The sequence below is a fragment of the Acipenser ruthenus genome, chromosome 42 (assembly GCF_902713425.1).
Source record: "Acipenser ruthenus chromosome 42, fAciRut3.2 maternal haplotype, whole genome shotgun sequence".
NCBI classification, from domain to species: Eukaryota; Metazoa; Chordata; class Actinopteri; order Acipenseriformes; family Acipenseridae; genus Acipenser; species Acipenser ruthenus.
In genome coordinates this window covers 7,846,835-7,864,315 of record NC_081230.1, presented here as the reverse complement: position 1 = coordinate 7,864,315, position 17,481 = coordinate 7,846,835, and the positions used below count along the sequence as shown (strand labels likewise).

General features: G+C 44.8%; 1 protein-coding gene across 1 annotated transcript; it reads right to left on the bottom strand.

Annotated features, from left to right (window-relative positions):
• Positions 1-282: 282 nt before the first annotated feature.
• Positions 283-15,356, bottom strand: LOC117401136 (methyl-CpG-binding domain protein 5). The gene is made up of 13 exons (XM_034001640.3): positions 14,879-15,356; positions 11,078-11,252; positions 10,834-10,967; positions 9,888-9,990; positions 9,607-9,775; positions 7,212-9,341; positions 6,282-7,012; positions 5,429-5,624; positions 4,720-4,937; positions 3,623-4,486; positions 3,240-3,292; positions 2,968-3,040; positions 283-2,832 (listed from the first exon to the last, which is right to left on the bottom strand). The coding sequence occupies exons 3-13, from the start codon at positions 10,941-10,943 to the stop codon at positions 2,785-2,787; spliced, it is 4,695 nt and encodes a 1,564-aa protein (XP_033857531.3). The 5' UTR covers positions 10,944-10,967; positions 11,078-11,252; positions 14,879-15,356; the 3' UTR covers positions 283-2,784.
• Between the last annotated feature and the right edge of the window lie 2,125 nt (positions 15,357-17,481).

Sequence of the window (17,481 nt, the reverse complement as noted above, 5' to 3'; positions counted from 1 at the left end):
ACAGCTGCTTCCACGTATTGAAAATCAGCCCAGCTCAATGTAGATTTTTCAGGGTAGTCGTTTGCTCAGAGTCCTGGTGCCTGGATATTTATATAAGTGATTATAAATCTTGCACGAGGAAATTACTGTTAAGGACTTGTCACAATGCCAGTGCACTTATATTGTGAACAGAATACATGGCAACTTTTCTTATTTATAGTAAGTTAATCCGTTGTGCGTAGGGTGTGTCTTATTATAAGTATTATTTCAATATGGATGGGAACAAAAAAACCCAGACGCCAGTTATATTTTTGAAAAGCATTTTAATTTGTTAAATTAAAAAGAAGTCAATTCCCATATAAAAAAAGCTACAATTCACAATTAAAAGTTTCTTCTTTACAAAAAAAGTAAATATTAAAAAGGAAGAAAGGAATAAAAATATTTTACATTAAAAAAGACAAGATTGTGTTCTATAAAGTGTACATGCCCCCCCCCAATGAAACACACACAGGCTAAAACTGTACATATATACAAAATCCCATAGTAGTAAAAATTGCATAATCTGCTTTTTTTCTATTCATTTAGTTTTTAAATATAGTAACCGTTTCTGGAAAACATTTTGGTTTTTCATTCTACAGGTACAGAGCAGAGGGTAGACTAGCTGGTTCAAGATAAACCACTAACTAGAGTCTTTCCTATTCAAAATTCACACTCACATCTATGTTTCATTATTTATCTCTGCATGCTGAAAGATATTTGAATAAAGGGGAGGTACAACTCCCTCCAGGTCCAATCATAATTCAGTCCCACAAGTAAAAGCCAGCCACCCAACCAATCACCAACACCGATCCAATATTATTAACCAATTGGTAATGGTAATCAAGTCAAGGCCATTCCAATACTCTTTAAATTGAATTATTGTGGTTCTTAAAAAAAAAAAAAAAAACGTTTGATTCACCCCCATTATTTCTGGTTTTCAGCGAAATTCAAATCTGTGACCAAACGTGAAGTGCCTGCAGATTGTCTCTGATTTCCTTTGCTGGTCCAATCAATCAATTCAAATATTTTTTATATAGCGCCTTTCAAAGTCATCTCAAAAGCGTTTCGCAATCAAAAGAACTGTGAAACAAGACCCGAACCGTGAAAGAATAAAAGCACGATAAAATAAAGACAGAAAATGCAAGCACGCTCCAAAAACTCGAAGAGAACAAATAGGGCTTGAGCCAGGACTTACAACTTTGCTGGGGAATCAGCATCTCTGATGCTTCCTGGCAAGCCAACAGCGCTGGAGCGGGTGCAAAAAGAACCTGGCAACGTTCTTCAGGTCCCAGTAAACATATTTCATTAGCGTAGAGTCTAACTGAACTCCACGCCTTCTGACTGTTGCTGTTTATGAGAGCTGTCAAAACTCTGGGTAGGAGGCGAGTGGTAGCTAATGAAGCTGGTGCCTTGATCCCACAAGCAAGAGCTTAGTTTTACTAACATGACATTGCAAGACATTTTAGACATCCAGACCTCAACAGTTAGACAAGCAGGTTATATAATCCAGGCTTTAAAAACCTTTGTATTATTACACCACCACAGGCAAACTGCTTGCAAACTGTTCCCACATCAAGCACTATCTGCGTTTCCGAGAAGGTCAATGCCATTCTTAATTAATGCTGCCTCAGCGCTGAGCTCCACAGTTTTTCCATTTTGTCATTTAACAAAGTGCCACGTTCCTCATTTCTATTGCAGGTAGACGTACTTTTCCAGCGCTTGCAAGCACCAGACAGACCCACAAGGTCCCGTTCAGGATCTGTTGGCTAGCAACAACACACCATCCCTGGGAATCAGATGGTCAATTCTCATCTCCACAACTGTGCATTATTATTATTATTATTATTATTATTATTATTATTATTATTATTATTATTATTATTGTGTTCTCAACTCCAATCTATCACCAGGTATAACAAACTTACGTTTCCTCAACCCGTGCAAAATCTAATTTAAAAAAAAAAAAAGTGATTTTCATTTGCATAAAATGTGAGTAATTTTTTTTAAAATGCTCAACTCCATAAACGCGTGGAATATCAAATAATAAGAATAATAATACTACGATAGAATTTATGATTTTCAACTCCCTAACTGGTGCAGTATCAATGAACTCCATAAACCTGGTGCAATATTTTTAAAAAATGTTTGAGAACATTTAACACTTCCTAATTCGTATTTCGTAAAACAAAAAATGTAGTGCATTTCTTTCCCTGTTCGGATTAGGGTTAACTCATACTACACTAGTTCAAACAGTGGCGGCGGGCTTCAAAGACTCCTATTACTGCTGATCTTGGACTATCCTATATTAGATAAGGAGGGCTGAGATCGGTACAAAGCAGGACATGGAACCACGCGCAACAGTACATGCAAAATGAGGGAAGAATCTAAAGGCAATAGAAGAAAATGGAGAGAAGTGCACCATGATCGATCCAGATTAGGACAGAAGGCAGCTGGTAGAAGGCCCAAAGAGCCTGGGCGTCTCCTACAATTTCTTGAGGCATTGCTCACAGTGGATGGGTTGGAGGTTGCGAAGCAGTGGGGAGTGACACTGAGAAGAAGGTGAGAGAAGGATCATATGCTGGTGGTTGGGTTTTTGACTGGCTTCACGTTAGGACAAACCTGAGTAGTGTTAGACACAATGTGTGTGTGTGTGTGTGTGTGTGTCCTGTCCAACTACAATCTAGTCCTGCAGTAGACAGTTCAATTTACAGTACAAGTGCCCCTAGTTAGCTGCAAGCTGTGATCTTCTCTCCAGAGATGAAGACGCTATCTGACAATCTTCCTTCTCTTGTTTTTCGCTGGTCTCTGAATTGCCTGGAACGATACAAAAATTATTATTATTACTATTATTATTATTTTCTATTAGTCTTTTAGTATCACGGGGTATGTAAAAGTGCACACTCACTGAATCCCTTGACATGATAACCACACCCCATCGCTGGTACTCACCAGTGCTTTCGGGTCCAGATTTGCCATGTCTTCAGTGAAGGCCTCTTTCGAACTGCTGTTCAGCTTCTGTTGTCTAAAAAAAATACAATTAAAATAATATTAAAAACACGAGCAACATAGGACATGTGGTACAGACGTTTAATGACATGTTTACTTGTCACTACAGACTTGTTAAAGAACAAAATGCTGTACTTTGGATTTGACCACAGTAAGGGGCACTTTGATTTGGCAAGTGCTTTGCTTGGCACAGACAGACTTGGTTGTTCACTCACGTTTGTCTTCTCTTGCGTCCTCTTTTTGGGGTCTCCTGCTGGACAGAGTCACCCTGAATGAGACACACACACACACACACACAGTCAGAGAAGGTGCTACACCATGAAGCACTATTAGCATAAGAAAACTTACTGTGCTGAGTTTGGAAGCTGCATAATACTGCAGAGCTCCAACAGGCAGCCAAGACGACACTGCAAGGAGTCATCTGAACAAACAAGATCAAATCAGTATACAGACACTTCAGCTACTGCCTTCATCAGTGTGAACATTCCTGGCTCCCTATAAAACGGCAGTAAGTTGTGCAGTCTTGGTAGAAGGCTCAGTGCAGTTGTGTTTCCTACAGCTAAAACAGACAGCAAAACACACACACACGCTCCATTACCTTGCCCTCCTCTGGTTCGTGTGGGGCTGGACGGACCTCCTGGTCGATTATGGGACACAACACTGTGCCGTTCAGACAATCTGCCCTGCTGCTGGGGTAGAGACACTGGACTGGGTCCTCCTCCCCTCCCCCTTCGGAGGTGCCGCCCTCCCCTGTGCAGCCCCTGAAGAGAGGAGGCTCGTCCTGCCGGCAGGCTGGCTCAGTCCTGGGGTGGCCCCCGTTGCTGTACTTGCAGAAGGAATCGGTCTTTGCTTCGTCGAGCGAGCCTGGGAAAGCCGGTGTGGAGCTCAGCAGCTGGGCGTTGCTCCGGCTGTTCGCTTTATCGGCCGGCACCCCTTCAAACCTGGGAGGCGTCCTGCTCTCCTCAGTCAGTTTGGGGGTCCCCCTTGCTGGAGAGTGGGCTGCCTCCATCCCTAGCCTGGTCAAGTCCTGGTTCCGGACGCTGCACGCCCTCCTGGGGCTGTGTGAAGGCGGTCCGTTTTGGGCCAGCAGAGATGTTGCGTCTCCGTGGAATTGTGGATAAGAGGCTTGGAGGTTGGCAGTGGGAGCTAAGGCACTCAAAGCACTGAGACTAGGCGCGGAAGCCCCGGACTGGCCTACAGAATGTCCCGTCGGGCCAGCTGCTTCCTGGGCCTTTTTGCCCGTGACTTGGAGGAAGGAGTTATAAATGGCATCCATGAAGGATCCATAGGGGTCCAGGGGGCTTGAGCGCTGGGGGAGGGGCTGAGAGGTCTGCAGGTGTTCTGGTGGCAGCTGATTCGCCGGGAGGTCCTCTGCAGGGGCGGGGCTTATGTTTTCCTCCAACTGGTTCGTAGTGTTTATTGGCTTGTTGTCGGCCATTGGGAGACCCGGGTCGATATTGAGCTGCAAGAAATTTTAAAAATAAGTAAATGAATACCAGAAAATGAAAATTCAACATAAAAAGAAATACCCACAAATATATTTAATTTATAAATATATAGTTTGTTATTCTAAACTGTTCTCAACCATTGCCATCCTGTTTAATCAAAAACCTGTAACTGAAAACTATTTCTTAGGACCTGTATGGGATCATTTAAATAACGACATTATTCAATTAAAATCTGTTTAATTCCAACCTGTAGGGTGTTTAGCAGGCCTGCCATTGGATTCATGGTCCCAGCCTGTCCAGGTAGCGCAGCCTGGCCCTGGATTAGATGCATGCCCAGGGGGGGTTGCTGCAAGGCGGGGAGGAGGTGGTGTTGCTGCTGGCCTGGCAGGAGCAGAGGGCTGGAAGCCAGCAGGGTGTGAAGACTGCTGAGCTGCATGCTGCTGGTACTGAACGCTGCCAAGTCACCTGGAACCGAAGAGCAGATGAGACGAGACGAGACGGTCAATTATTCATGATAATGGCTGGGGCTGCAGCTGCAAGGCTTCCTCTCTCACTCATTACAGCACTCGCTTTACAACAGCGAGAACCATCGTCATTTACAGGGAAAGGGTTGAACAATCCTGATCTAAACAGAGCGCGATCTATAGCGATTGCATAGCCGTTTGATCCATACCTGCTTTTACTAGGAGTTTAACAAGACACACCTTAGCCATACACTGTGGCTAATCAAAATCATAGTACATAAAACCTGGAGTGGGTGAAACTGCTATGCAACAGGAGTCTTATTTCTATCCCTGATAATCATTAGGGAGTGCACACTGGTGTGATTTGCCATGTTATCTACTGAGATTTAAGACTAGAATCACAGGAAAAGGCTATTTGTTAATGCTTTCAAACCCATGTAAACTTCAGACTGGTAATGAAGCCCATTAGGAGGTGGTGTGAGATAGACATACCGAGCAGGTTGGCTCCCAGCAGGGGGTTGAGCAGCTGGGGGGGCAGGGGGTTCAGCTTCCCTGGGGCCCCACTAAATGACAGGAGGGGGTCTCCCATCGACATGGCTGGGGGGGCTTCAGCTCCCGAGCTGGGGGTGGTCGTGGTAGAAGTGCTGGTCATGGAGGTAGGTCCCATGGAGGAACTGGAGATACCGACCTGAAGGAGAAAGACACAGGCGCCAGTCAGTGCTATCCAGAGCGAGAAGAAATCGCCTCTCATGCATATTGCATCACTGGGCGTCTTGAATGAATCTTGATGCCCTCTTTTACATTACATATCATTTTGTGAAACACGACCAAAAGCACTACATGGCGTAGCGCACCAAATGGTTCTTGGGCGAGGAGATGAACAAACTGGGGCATTAATGAATTACTGTAGCTATTCTACCAATGAAGAAATCCATTCTCATGAAGGAATTAACCACGGCACTCCATGAAGGGTATGTATACATGACAATTAAAACGTATACAAAAGACAAGGTTTAAACCTAAAACAAAATTCGGAGAATTACCTTACTTAGATCAAGCTCTGCATCTGCTTAGCAAAGCAACGAAATCTAGAACAGTGTGGTTTACATTCTGTCATTGGATTTGAATGAATGCAAGACAGATTCCAAAAAGAATAGCAATCAGTAGCATTGAATATGAAACAGTTATACAATGCTAGATCTCTCAACACCTGCTGCGTACGTGTGAATAAGACAGTAGTTGGTGCAGATGTACATCAATACTTTTATATTATGACACATTGTGCAAAGCTGATGCAAGTGAAAACAATTCCTGAAAAGTTTCTTGAAAAAACAACAACGCCTACCTGAGTTTGGTTCGCGCCCCCATCAGTGGAGCCCAGGAAAGCAGCCAGGAGAGCAGGGTTGAGGGACAGCAACGCAGCGGGGATGGGAGGGGCGGGGGTGGACAGGGCTGGGAAGAGCAGAGCCTGCAGGGCCTGGAGAGCACCGTCTCCCAGACCCTGGAACCCATCGTTGCCCGGCAGCAAGGGGGCGTCCGTGGGCTTGTCTCCGTCCTGCGGGGGAGGGAACTGCTGCTGGAGGAAATCCAGGTTGAGGCTGCCCAGATTGAGCCCACCTAGAGGGAGCATGGCCGTCTGCTGCTGCCCGAGCAAGAGGGAGGCAGTCAGAAGAGCCTGCAGGGCCTGTTTGTCGGCAGGGTCACTAGGGGGCAGAACAGCATTGGGTGGCGGGTTTAGGAGACCCAGGAGGTTCACTGGCAGGTCCCCTTGGCCCCCCAGTAAGGAAGGCAGGAGGTTTAGGGGGTTGTGGTTTAGGATGTTTTGGGGCTGCTGTTGGTGTTGCTGTTGACCCATTAGCTGCAAGCCCAGGGGAAGAGATCCGATGAAGGGGGGGTTTAGAAGAGGGGTCAGCCCAGTGTTGGTGGAGAGGAGCTGCAGAAGCTGGTCCGGGTTCATGAAGGGGAACAGCTCTGCTAGGGGAAGCTGCTGGCAGGGGGTGTGGAGCGCCGCAGGGCTGGGGCTGGAGGCCATTTTGTGATTGGTGGACGTTGGGGATGCTGGTAGGTTGGTGGGTCCTGGAGACAGAGAATTTTGTTAAATGGAATAATCGGTTAATTATTTTTTCTTAAAAATCTGTTTGTGAATTCAGTTGAAATTATAAACCCAGGGCTTGAAACTCGCACTAGCCCTAGCTAAGGGCACCCCATAGAAATCGCTGTAAGGACACACATAATAAACATATCATATAAAGTTTTACCGACATCTCACACTGACCTGTGACAGTATTGCTCTGCTGAATATGCTGATGGTTACTGTTGCTGCTGGGTAAGCCTGGCACAGCCTCGCTTGTGGCTGCTGGAGCCTTCAGTTGTGCAGCCAGGTTACTGCTCCCTGAGCCCTGAGCTGCACTAGGAGAAGAGGAAGAGGAGGAGGAGGAGGAGGAAGAAGAGACAGGGGAGGAGGTCTGGGTGGAGAACTGACCTAGGAGGCCAAGCAGCTGGCTGTTGAGATCTTGCATGCCGGGGAACATACTGGAGTCTCCGGTAGTGCCTGCTGGATCGGCCATGGAAGCCAGGGCAGCGTTCAAATTCACGTTCATGAACGCCTGCTGGCTTGGAGATGGGGACGGACCTCCAAAGTTGGGGGTCAAAGCTCGGTCAGATCCTGGGTTGGGCTGGGGGAATGGAGGGAGGTGGACTGGAGAGGGAGCAGCAGCAGGGCTTTGAGATTGGAGACCAGGCTGGCCAAGGGAGCTCCCGCTGCTGCCACCACCCTGAGCGTTCTGCATGCTGAGCAAGTGAAGCAGGGCAGACAAAGGCTGAGCTGTACCAACACCCGGGGTCTTGCTTCTCAGAGGATCCTGAGCTTCTGCTTGCCTGGGGAAGCCGGTAGACTGAACCGAGTCAGACTGGTTTAGCCCAGGATTAAGGTCTATAAGTTGCTGCTGGGAAGCACCCAAGGGGAGAGAGAAGGAGGTCTTCTCCATAGACAGTTGGTCCACCCCAGTTCGGAGACTATTCATCTGGGATTCTTTGAGCATGCTAAGGACTGTTGGAGATCTCCTTTGTCTCTTCCTCTTGAACGGCTTGTCTTGAGGCGCTGGGGAGCTGGGTGTGGTGTTGGAGTTGGAGAGAAGGGGGCTGGTTTGTCTATTGGGGAGGCTGTTCTGTAAAGTGCTTAGTACCTTGGTGTGAGCCTCCTTGCCTGCAGAGCTGCTGTTCTTCTGGCTTGCCAGCTGAGCTTTGGCAGCTGCGGACAGTAGGCTGCTAGCTGGAAAGGAGGACGAGTGGGGGTGGTGCTGGTTGAGAATCTGACCTAAAGGGAGACCGAGGAATCCGGAAGCACTGGCAGCTCCTGACGCTTGGACCTTTTTCTCCAACGTAGGAGAATGGGGTGGATGGGGCGGCTGGAAGTTATTGCTTTGGTAGGGGTGGTGATGGTTACCTAAGGAATTGCTCCCGCTGTTGCTGGTGTCCTTATATTGCTGGAGAATGCCTTCCAGGCGGCTTTTGGGGCTAGGTGGCATGAAGAATTTGGGAGAGCTCATGGGCATTGGGGAATGAGAGGACTTGGTTACTTGTTGCCCATGGAAGCCATGCTCGGAGGAGGTTGAAGAATGCCTGGACCTCTGCGGAGACATCTCCAAGCTCCCAGCAGGTGAGGAGATGGAGGAAGAGAAGGTGGATGGGGAGCCCATAGTATTGGATCTGGCGGAGAATGAGGAAGGAGGGAAGTTCCCTTGGACCTCATGCATGGACCTACCGCCCAGGCTGTTGGCCAGTGAAGCTAAAGTCGAAGACACGTGGATATCCAAAGCGTGGGTGTGAGACTGTGCAGAAGGTGGGAGGGAGTTCAGATAGGGAGAACCCTTGAGGTGATCGGAGCACCCTGAAAGATCGTACGTTTGGTTCGGAGGATTGGTAAACCGGGGGTATTTCTGGGACCCTGAGCTGCAAGGCATGTTGCCAGCTTGACCAAAGGCCCTTGGAGATTGGGCGGGGGAAGGCATCAGGTTTCTCCCGGGCTGGGGAGATCCTAAGTGAGGGAGTTCTGGAGATAGCCTGGAGTTAGCCCTTGTTATTGCATCCAGGCTTCCATTGGATGGATATCCTCCAGCGTACATGGAGTTCTTAGAAGGGGGGTTGAGCCCAGCTGTGGCAGGGATCGGGGGGTGGTGTCTGGGGTACTGAGTCAGCCCGCCGGGGTTGGGAAGCCGTTGTCGGGGGTAAGTGCAATGGTCTTGTTTGGGGCCCGGAAAGGGGGGCCCCACGCCGCTGGCAGCTTTGTCCATGAAGTATTTTGGAAACAAGTTGTTCTTGAAATCAGGAGGGGATTTGCTGAGGCCCGCGTTGGGTGATCTGCTGTGTGCTGCTGACGGGTTTTCCAGATAGTTAAGAGCGCCACCTACAGGTGAAAGATTACAGTTACCACAAATCTCATTAGACCAGGGGTGCCCAATCACGGTCAACAGCGGGCATGGAAAGGACAACTTTGGCCACCCTTATATTTGTCAATTCTATAACCAAGTTGATTTCTAGTCCTTCTGTACAACGCCCCAAAAAGGTGCAGGCGCGTTTCTTGCAAAGCATTTACTCCAGCAATGTACTTTTTGAAAAGGAAAACCAGGACCAGAAAGCAGTGGAACAGCCCCAGGCCTCTGCCCTCTTACCTGGAGCTTGGCCGGGTAAGGCGAGGGGGGAGGCCTCCATGCTCCTGCACAGCGCTGCCATGGCGACCACTTTCCTCCGGTGATTGCACAGTTTGGTCATGTCCTCTTCTGCCTTCACCTCCTCGGTACTGTGAGGCTTCACTGCCGCTTCGGGGTCGAAATTAAACACCTGGGAGGGAGAGGAAGGATTCAGTGTTTTAGTTATTCAGCACTAGGAAACGATACGATCAGTCAAACGGTTAAGATTAACATTGAGGCCTGCAGGCTCTATAGTGACTTACCTTGGGTATAACCAAGGGGCATTCCAGGCCACACTTACAGGTGCCATCTGTCAGGAGGTAGGTCCTCACTTCCTCCACAGTGGACAGGACTGTACCGCTGGGGCTGAGGGGAGCAAACACAGGGTCAGGGGGAACAGTAAACTCTTTTCATAGCGGGAAATCCTGAACGAACTTAAAACAAGGTTTATAAAAAACACTGGCAGACGCTGGATTTTCAGAACCCTCAGTCCATAGAAGGCAGTATTTAGGTCAGCTTGAATCAATTGAACAAACCCTGATGTTTCTATTGGCGATTTGTTTCAAGAGTCAATAAACCGTCTTAACAACACGTTTGTTAATACCACCTTTCACTCTTCTCTTGATATCAACATGACTTCCTAATCCGGAATAGAATGCGGGTCAATGGGGACAAGCTCTCTGTCATCACTTTGCTTTTTTTATCACACTTAAATCTCATTTAACAATGGATTTAAACCCAATTGGTGTCACATTGCACATGTTCAGAATTAAAGTACAGTAGCGTATAGTACGCTACGTATGGTAGCATACAGCATTCAAAACACTGCAATGTTTTTAATAACCACACCAGGGATGGAACTAAGACTTAGTAGTTTGATCCATTCCTGGTTCTACTATGAGTTTAATAATAAGACGCACCTGAGCTTGTTACCTGTACACTGGGGCTGATCAAGCGTGTAGTAAAACCTGGAATGGGTGAAACTGCTATGCAATAAGAGTCTTATTTCCATCCCTGCCACATGTACGGTGTAATAGACTGTACACTGAATATTTTATTAATAAACATTACTGTAATCAATGCAATATCTAGTACTACATATGAGCAAAACAGACAAGTAGCACCCACACTTCTTCAATGGTGGTTACTGGTGACCGCCACGCACAGCTTACTGTCACCGTAATAAATTAGTTTGACCGATATAGTCACCTGATGTAGGCCACTCTCCCTCCCTCCACTGCTCTTTGCCAGCCAATAGGAACGTGCGCTGCAGACGTGCCGCCATCTTTGTCTCTGCCTCTCTCATTGCCTCCGTTCATTTTCTGATCACTGCTCTCCTACACCTTGAGGGTGGGGGGGGGGGGGCACAGGGGTATTATTAGCATTTGCCAAGCAAGCAGGAGGGCGGGGAGAGGGGGGGCGGTATTATTAATACACAGAAGTTCCAAGGCACCTTTTCATTTTTATAAAACGCGAGGCTCTGCCGTCCATTGTATCAGCCCGTCAAAACACATGGTTTAGAGACGCTGTGATAAAAACCAAGAGCAAGCCAGACTATGGCCCTACCCCCTCCCTCTCTCTCTCTCTCTCTCTCTCTCAGTGGTCCAGCACTGGGTCGGCAATACAACCTGAAAAACACAAAGGAAAAGGGTGTTACTGTACTGGACTTTAAATCCTTATACGGAAGCACCTACTTTATCAGCACACCAGAAAACAAAATCCATACACAGCAATAGTAGTAGGAAATGAATTCCCACTTGATCCCCGCCCCCCCGAGATAGAATTTCAACATTTAACACTTGTGTCATTTTCTATAATACTGTTTAAACTTTGGTTTTGTGTATTTCAAACAAAGTGTTGGTACAGTTCAAAGTAACGGTTCCATACATAGCAGAGATGCCAGTATCAATGTGAGTAGTAGAGAGCTCAATATAGGAATGCATTATTGCATCAAACAATGCTGAATGCACAGTACAGCTGCCTTGAGTACATCTTCACCCCAGCACATTTAAGATTTGCCTTTTAACAACATTGTTAATCATTAGTTCAGGTTATTATATAAAAAAAATAGCCTAGTACCCATGTATTGTGATATTTATGGTGCAATACTATACATATTGCATCCTGTCTGATGAATGCATTAGCTACAATGTTTGTCCATGTCTGTCTTTTAAAAGGTGGTGAATTCATAGCTTTGGAACCTTTCATTTGACATGTAATTTACAGAGACAGGCAGACAGACAGCAGTACTCACACAAATCCACCTTGCGTTTTCCAGTAATTCTGAATAGTGTAGCTTTCAACAAAATATTCACAGGCATGACACATCACCGACTAGACCGAACCACTCAAAAAGATAATCTGTCAAAAGGTTATAAATGTTGGCTTTACAGAATAAAGTCATTCTTTAAAAACAATGGAGGAACAGAGATGAACACAGTTTGAAAGCAAGCATTTGAGGCCCTTTACCAGAGATTAGAGACCTCATATTTAGAATCAGGTTAAAGGAACTCTCTGGTCCATTTTGTAATGCCCAACATGTCGCCTTTTGCCCCTCTATAATTCCGTCGTGTTCTCCTCCCTTTGAACAGGCCCAAGAAGACCTGGGAGTGGAGTGGCCTCTCCCTGGCGGCTCTCGGAGTGTAAACAAGGCCAGGCTGCCCTCAGGATGGCGAGGTGTGAATTCTATCACAAGGCCTTGGACTGTCTGGAGAACCACTTGTGGCTTTTTGAAGTCTGACAGAACCAGTCTAGACTGTTGGGATTGAACCAGAAGCAAAAAACACGTGGAAATGTCCAGCAGGAAGAAGGAAAGAAAGAAAGAGAACTGTGATTGATATATCATCCGTTTAGGTCAAATCTAGGGATGGTCTAAGTGAATTGCTTTCTCTGAGATTAAGTCCATATAAGAAAAAAGAATGAAATTAGTTTTTGCATGTTATATACTTTCAACTGCCCAAATACTTCTGTCTGCGACGGTATATGCTTGCAGCATTTGAACCCTTTGTTTTTTTTGGCATAGTTAAAAAAAAAAATTATTTAAAGTTCTTATCCCATGCTTAAAACTGTATGCGAGTTCAAGAACTTTTTAATAGCACATTTGTACTGTATTGTGAAAGAAAGAAAGAAAGAAAAAATGACATCTGGTCGCAGTTCTTATGACTTATGGTTGTAAAGAGGATTGTTGTTCATATGAAAAAGTGTTTAGTTGTGAAAGAAAATATTTCCACAGACGGCATCACACACACACACACACACGGCTGTGGACTGCTTCACAGAGTAGCACCTTGAGTTGAATCCTTTGTAGCCTGACGTCCTATCAAACCAAAGTGTTAGCTGTTTCTTAAGGTGCTGTCCCTTTCCTGGGACGTTCACTTTAGCTTTTGCCCAAGTACGAATCTATTTTGAAGGTTTCAAAACTATAAATTTCTCCTCGGAGAACTGGAGGAAACAGAGATATGGGGCAAGTAAAACTTAAGAGTAAACTTGTTGCACTGTCCCCTTCCCTTTGTATGATACGGTAACCGTCTGTGTTGAGGTGTTATCCCCAGTTCAGAAGCTGCTCTTTCAAAGTGCCATTAAAAAAAGCAGGATCGAGAGCCATCCAATACACAGCTGGGTACTGCCAGATCAGCCAAGGTGTCAATTGAAGTAACAACCATCTTTTCACTGTATGTCTATATACAGGGATGGAAATAAGACTCCTACTGCAGAGCAGTTTCACCCATTCCAGGTTTTACTATGCGCTTGATCAGCCACAGTGTGTGTATAGGTAACAAGCTCAGGTGTGTCTTTTTCAACTCCTAGTAAAACCAGGAGTGGATCAAACTGCTACGCAGCAGGAGTCTTATTTCCAACCCTGTTATAGCCACTTTGGCTGATCTTGCCTACCTACACAACGAGAAGTGAAAACCAGCTCCTGAACTCAGGTGTGCATCAGTGCGAGGCACCGGGCAATGTGTATTATCATTTTTTTTCATACCTTTGTCAGCATAACTTTATTCTCACCAATCCCTTACTGTTTTGATTTTCATCTTGCTGTGTGCCAGAACAGGATAAAAAGCAAATCACATTACACCACTAAAAGACCTTACCAGAAAAACATACAGGTTGTATGGTGTACATAAGGTGGGGACTTATTACCTGTAACACAGGAAGGAAGTGAATGGGGGGAGAAAAAAATCAAACACCTCCGTCAAACATATTGTGCAGTGGCAGGAAATACGGAAAAGGAGGAAAAGGTTTAAAATCAGTTTTCCAACCCAAGATTAGCTTCAGTGCAATTTTCACAGCTCCCCTAATCATTGCACTGGTAAAATTTGTAATGCATTTTTCTTTTGCAAATTCTCTGAAGGCACAGCATTAAAATCAACCTAGTCACCAATGCTTTATTTTTTATATATACATATCTTTACAAATCCAAGTTTTTTTTTTATTGAAATTGTGAGCACAGTTATAGGTAGGTATTCTTTTGGTGCAACTGTTTATAATTCCATATAAGGGAAAGCGATCAAAACATTCCTTTCCGCCGCACATGTGGTTTCAAATACCTGCAAACTGGAAACAGACACACGCCCTGCCATGAGGAGCAGGGTGTCAGACCTGATGATGTGTGTTCATATGCACCGAGCACGACGCTGTCTAAGACCATCACTTTATGACAGCCGACGGGTAATACTATTTTGTTAGCAGTTCCCAGTGTTTTTTTATGTATAAATAAAGCAAATGGAAAGTTAGAACAGGTAGGAAAGAACTGAAAAATATCTTGCCTGCAAATTATACGATCAAACGGGACAAATGTGAAAAAACTAATTATACTGTTATTTAAAAATGTACATCCAGTTATGCAATCGCAGAGGCCTGACACCTTTATTATTGTAATATTAAACGTACTAAACAAAACGATTCTTGTCAGCCAAACTCTCGCTCATCATCAGGGGAATGTAAACAAACTGCATGCATTTTTTTTTTGTTGCACAGATCAGCCAGGCAGCAAATGCGTGGCTCACTTCTTGTATAGAAATCCGCGTTACAGAGATAGAACAGTGTTTTTAATTCAGAAAATGGTTAAAACTACTGTGCCATTAGTCGTAGTGGTACACCATTTATCCAAACTATAAACAAGCCGTCCATTACTCAAAGAATGTGCTTCTAGCACTTCAGTGTAATCAGGAGTCTGTAAAGCAATGCTTTTTTGCAGTTGTCAACATCGACCTAACAAAACTCGTCTTTACAAAGCAGCGTTGGAACGTACCTGTTTCGTCGAACTTTTTCGCCTTCTTTTTAGGAAACAAAGTTGACAGACTTTTTTTTGGGGGGGGGGGGGGGGAGGATAGGTGTCTCCTCTTTATCTCTCGTCTCCGTCCCTTAAAAAACAAAGAGCAATAAAGCTCTTTTATTGCGCCCGCTGCATTGTTGAATTTTCACTTTGGTTTCTGGAAGGTCCGCGGCGGCTCTCGGAGTCACCGCCGCCTTGCTACGCGTGCCGCCCGTTTCCCTGGGTTTGATTCGGCCATGCAATGTGTGTTCTGATCTGATTTTTGACCCTTTTCGGTGCAGCTTTAATTCCTGCTTCCCAGTTGCTATTTTTCCCTTGGATTCTGTGCCAAAAAAAAATCATGGAGTTTCCTTGGGAGCATGCGCACTTTGCTAGGGACAGCCCTGGGAATTCCTTACCCAGAATGCAAAGGAGCTAAAGGGGATGTTTGAAAAAAAGTTCCAGGTTAGGGAAAGAAAGGCGTGTTTTTTTTTTTTTTTTTTGGTAACTAATGTATAAATCTAATTTTATGGGAAACTATCTGATTCATATTACTGCGTGTGTTTGTAGCTTTTTTAATTGCAAAGCAGCAATTCACAGCTAGCTTCTCAGACCAAAGTGCTTTGTGGTGAGCTGTCCACTAGTGACGGGCGAGAGTGGGGTGTTTTTGAAGCTCGTGCAGGATCGCGGACTTTCTTTTCATGTTCCACGTTGCCAGACCGCCAGTATAATATAAATGTCTTTAGCTGTCAAACTTCAAACGTATTTTTTTTAAACGTATTTTTGAAATACCAAATGGGAATGGCATCGCGACACTCTATTAAAAAGAACTGAATTGGATGAAAAGATGGATTTAATGAGCTGTTTTGTCTTTTTGTATGTACGTGGGCATATATATATATATATATATATATATATATATATATATATATATATATATAAACACAAATAAAGTTTCCAATTTACCACTTACATTTTTTTTATTTACTGTATATATATTGATTTATTTATTTAAAATAAATTATTTCCCACCCCTTTCCGAATCGCTGCGTACAGCGACATCTCCTGGGAGACAAATGCCACTGCTCTCAGAAAAAATTGTGCCCCCCCGTGCCTGCTAATCGTTTTAGTACCAGTAATTAAGAATAGATATAGTCTGGCAGCTGTATAGCCAGATTTGATCAAGATACACTGGGATTAGCCACAAACTGACCCTTTTAGAGCATGTTTTAAAGTCCCTGGAAATTCCCCTGGACTGCATCAACCATTTATTTTTAGGTATAATCCGGGATCCCGGCGGGTTAGGTTGACCACCAACCCCTAAGTACCTACTGTCAGTGTTTTAAAGTTCAAATCTGGGGCTGCACCTAACCCACAGGAAAACGGTTTTTTTTTTACCCTTGTTCTGTATGGGGGAGCTGTCCTGAGCGATTTCCGCTTAACCACTGCCTAAACGTTTAAAAGAATATCACATACATAATGTAGTGACAGACAGACAGACATTGGCAGAGGTGAACCGTGCAAAACCCATTAAACATAACAGAATAGTCAGTCACTGATTTGAATTGTTATTTTGCAAGGAGCATATATCTTGTAATAATTGTAAGTCGCCCTGAATAAGGGCGTCTGCTAAGAAATAAATAATAATAGACAAACGATTCACATACAGCGCGTCCACTTTCTTTACGCACATAACTTCTGACGTGATGATGAAATGCAATGTGTGTGTGTATATATAGTAGGGAAACACTGGTGTCATCAGATCTGATAAATTACATTAAAAGCGCTCATTGGACCAGCGTCTCCTGCCCTGCGATAACGCGAATCAGACGAGTTTCAACATCTGAGGCTGCCTGCAAGAGGTCAAGGTTATTCACCAAGAAAGGAAATACAGCTCCCATCTTCAGCCGGCAATTTATCCTGTGATTATGAAATATTTAAACGTAAAACTTGACATAGTCAGACGTATATAAACGGTGTTTTTTTTGACAGCTAACTGCTTTACGCTTTGTAGAATGCATGACTATTTTTTTCTAATAATAACTCACACGTGATGCGTGTTATTTTTGCATATATATTTCTTACGGTAATTATTTACCATGGATACCGCAACGCCCCCCCCATTACGCAATGCGTCAGATGTTTAAAACTGGGACCGAGTTCAAGTGTTAACCAATTCCCTCGTTTTTCATCCTTTTTGTATCGTAACAGAATACACGCTAACTGAAAAAGCCACTAGAAAAAAAAAAGAAAAAGTATAAACGTTTATATACGCCAACTTCAGCCTTAAAACTAAAAGTCGGTCCGAGAAACCGGGTTGCCAAGCGATTGCATCATTTCACATGACTCGACCACGCCCTTTTTTTGTCTTTTGACTGCATCACTTCCTTCACACCCGAGCGACGGAGCCACCAAAGTAAACGCCCACCTCCATCCCTTCCAGACTCCTTCGTCCACTCCATTGGATATCACTAAGCGAAATCGCGTTCTAATCGGCCTCTCAATGGTCAACTTACTTGTCTATCATAGCTCTCGATACTAGGTTGATTTTTTTTGCCCCCGCCCCCCTCTAACAGTCTCGAGCATTAAGTTAGGTTGAT

Coding starts and splice junctions, on each gene's coding strand:
- LOC117401136 (XM_034001640.3), bottom strand. CDS start 10,943: ATGAACGGAGGCAATGAGAGAGGCAGAGACAAAGATGGCGGCACGTCT. Junction 9,776..9,887: donor GCCCCTTGGTTATACCCAAG/GTAAGTCACTAT, acceptor TCTCCCTCCCAG/GTGTTTAATTTCGACCCCGA. Junction 4,487..4,719: donor GCCTGCTAAACACCCTACAG/GTTGGAATTAAA, acceptor AATTTCTTGCAG/CTCAATATCGACCCGGGTCT.